The sequence below is a fragment of the Lactuca sativa genome, chromosome 5 (assembly GCF_002870075.4).
Source record: "Lactuca sativa cultivar Salinas chromosome 5, Lsat_Salinas_v11, whole genome shotgun sequence".
NCBI classification, from domain to species: Eukaryota; Viridiplantae; Streptophyta; class Magnoliopsida; order Asterales; family Asteraceae; genus Lactuca; species Lactuca sativa.
The window spans coordinates 232,001,410-232,004,831 of record NC_056627.2 but is presented as its reverse complement, the minus strand read 5'-3'; the positions used below and the strand labels follow the sequence as shown (position 1 = coordinate 232,004,831).

The following is a 3,422-nucleotide window of genomic DNA, read 5'->3' as shown; positions in this document are numbered from 1 at the left end:
TATATATATATATATATATATATATATATTACAATTTATTGTTTGTTATTACATATAAATAAATAACAAGTATTATTTAAATATTAAATAAAATTTGACATAAAGTTTATTTACATATAAATAAAGATTGTGAATGTGATACGTATTTTATCTGATGTGAATAAAAGGTAATTGTGAATAAAATGTATGACAGATTTTAAAAAAAAAAAATCATATTTATATTTTAGAAAATATATAAATTTAAAGGACTATTTATTAGGAATGAATATTATGTGATTTTTATATATTCAACTTCTTTTGATAAATTAATTGTGAATAGATAATGTTTGGGATTTATTCTAGCATTTTTGTTTTTGTTTGGTCTTATCTGAACATTTCCACATTTCCATATATTATGGAAGATATTAATTTAAAAGTTATGTTTTAAGACTTGAGTTCTAAATATTTAAAATTGATGTACTTATCATGAATTTACTCATAAATAATTTGAGGGGTAAAAGGCAATAATAATAATAATAATAATAATAATAATAATAATAATAATAATAATAATAATAATAGAAATTAAATATCTTCCTACATTTTATTCCTATTTATCCTCTTATCATATCAAATGGTGACATGTGTCACATTAATTTAATGATGCATTTAATGAAATTGATAATATTTTATTCCATATGATAGAAAGATTAGTAGGAATAAAATGCAAAAAAATATTTAATTTCTTTAATAATAATAATAATAATAATAATAATAATAATAATAATAATAAGAGAAATTAAATATCTTCTTATATTTTATTCATATTTATCCTCCTACGATATCAAATGGTGATATGTGTCGTATTAATTTAATAACACATTTAATGAAATTAATAATATTTTAATCAACTTGTCATCATTTGATATGATAGGAAGATAAGTAAGAATAAAATATAAGAGAATATTCAATTTCTCTAATAATAATAATAATAATAATAATAATATTTTATATGCATTCCGTAAATATCGTGTATAATATAATACCATATATACTAACATACCATAATTCAACTATTAAATTGCAAAAAGAATAATAATCTATTTTCATGCATCCCGAAAACATTGCATCTATACTAAAAGCATACCATAATCAAAATATTTTATATTATTATCCAGAAAATTCAACGTTTTAATGTATTTTCTAGAAGTAATTTTTTGGGATTTATTTATTATATTAATAAATGCAAACGAGTTTGTATATGCTTATAACACGGAGAAGGCGCTCTTTCTCCGCTACTTCTTAAACTTTCCTATATATACAAACACCCATTTGGCTATTCCTATAAATCACATTCCACAAACCTAGCTAATACATTCAGAGAGAGAGAGAGAGAGAAACTCACGAAGTGCTTAGAGAGAGAAACTCAGGAGTGTTTTAGAGAGAGAAACGGGGCGACCTGAGATTCTTAGTTTGAAGAACACAAAAATGGCTGGATCAATGAAGTCGTGTATGGTTATGTTGATGATGATGATGGTAGCTTCCATGCAGATGCAAAGCTCCATTGCTCAGACAAGACATGTCGTCGGAGACGCCTTGGGCTGGACCATTCCTCCAAACGGCGCCGCCGCTTACACAACCTGGGCATCCCAACAGAACTTCACCGTCGGCGACTCTCTTGGTACGTATATATATAATTCAAACCGCCGTCCACCGCCGCTTCCACGGCCACATACACTTTTAGAAACTGTGTTTTATTAGTTTTATTCGTTGATTAAAAATTGGAATATATTATTATTTAAATATGATTATGAATAAATGGGAAAACATGTCACATGCAAACAAACCTACTCCGTCAATTACTTTGAAAGCAATAAAGAACAATAATGCGATTACTTTTATTTTATTTTATATGATATATTTAATTAATTTAATTGACTTTAGTGGTAGGAATTTGACTAATTATAGCTATTTATATTTTATATATTTTATTTGATTAATTAACCCTTTTTTTTTCGGTTGCAGTTTTTAACTTCACCACCGGTGCGCACAACGTGGCGGAAGTATCACAAGCGGCGTATGGCCCATGCACCACCACCAACCCGATTTCCATCGCCACCGCCGGCCCTGCCACCCTCACCTTGACGACTCCAGGCACCCACTACTACGTTTGCACTGTCGGATCACATTGCCAAATTGGTCAGAAGTTGACCGTCAACGTAGTTGCTGCAGCCGCCGCACCTACCACCCCACCACCAGCACCCACACCCACCACTCCTCCTCCAGCAGCCACCCCCACCCCCACACCAACACCGTCACCGGTTTCTCCGCCAACCACCAGCCCAACCCCAGCCCCCGGCCCTTCCACCACCATCACACCACCTACCTCTTCTCCCGCACCTTCTCCGGTTGGAGACAGACCACCATCACCTCCTGAATCCAGCCCATCTCCTACAGGCAGCACCACCCCATCTCCTGCCGGTGACTCCACTCCTCCTCCACCAGCACCTAGCAACGCTGCATCTTTGATGGCTGCGGTGCCGGTCACTTTTTTGGCCTTTGCTTTAGCTTTCTTTTACTAGAGTAATCATATTTTTTTTATTATCTTGATCATTAGTTTGAGCGATTACACGGCTGTGTGTGATTAATTTCTGGGTTTATTTTTTCTCACGTTTGTAAGGATTGAATTAAATTATGTTATTTTTCATATTCGTATCAATAAATTTCAGTTCTTTTATTAACTTGTGGATTTATTCTATTCTATTTTAAAGGCTATAAAGACATAATAAGTTATTATCAAAAAGAAATGGTATTGATTCCAAAGTGGTCATATTCTCCCGTATCACAACCTTTTATATATGAAAAGTTATTGTGTTTATTTAATTATCATTATTTTGAGGTAATCTGGGAATTACCCTTTGAACAATTCCACATATGCAGATTTATGGGTTTCCTTTTTATCTTAGGCATCTTGCACCATGTATAACAATTATAAAGTAAGCTTTTTAAAGTACATACATTATGGCTCAATTTTCGACTTTTTATATTATTTTCAAAAGATTAAGTCTAGTAAATGCCAAAACACATGCATGAAAGCCTCCTCAATATGTCAAATTTAATGCGTGAGTATTATTTAAAGATTACGATTTTTCTTAAGATTATGGAAATACATTTTGTATTAACATTGTAAGATAGAATCTTACATAGTTTTTAAAATTACGTTGTTGTAATCTTTTCTGCTTAGTATTTGATTATAATTTAATTTGGATTTAACATTGAAACTAAATTTATATTTCTTAATCTATAGTATAATGCATGCGAATTCGAGCTAGACGATTTAAGCGATTATTCATTTTATTGAATAATATAAAAATCCTTGAATAGATTAATTGTTCTTCATACACGTTACGAACTATATACATGTTATACGAACAAATATTAAA

General features: G+C 30.9%; 1 protein-coding gene across 1 annotated transcript; it reads left to right on the top strand.

Moving 5' to 3' along the window:
- Positions 1–1,321: 1,321 nt before the first annotated feature.
- LOC111881841 (cucumber peeling cupredoxin) lies at positions 1,322–2,720 on the top strand. The gene is made up of 2 exons (XM_023878231.3): positions 1,322–1,660; positions 2,005–2,720. The coding sequence occupies exons 1-2, from the start codon at positions 1,468–1,470 to the stop codon at positions 2,559–2,561; spliced, it is 750 nt and encodes a 249-aa protein (XP_023733999.2). The 5' UTR covers positions 1,322–1,467; the 3' UTR covers positions 2,562–2,720.
- The last annotated feature ends 702 nt before the right edge of the window (positions 2,721–3,422 follow it).

Bases quoted from the DNA above. Each gene is read 5' to 3' on its own strand.
- LOC111881841 (XM_023878231.3), top strand. From the start codon at position 1,468: ATGGCTGGATCAATGAAGTCGTGTATGGTTATGTTGATGATGATGATG. The intron at 1,661-2,004 runs GTACGTATATAT...TTTCGGTTGCAG, and splicing joins CACCGTCGGCGACTCTCTTG to TTTTTAACTTCACCACCGGT.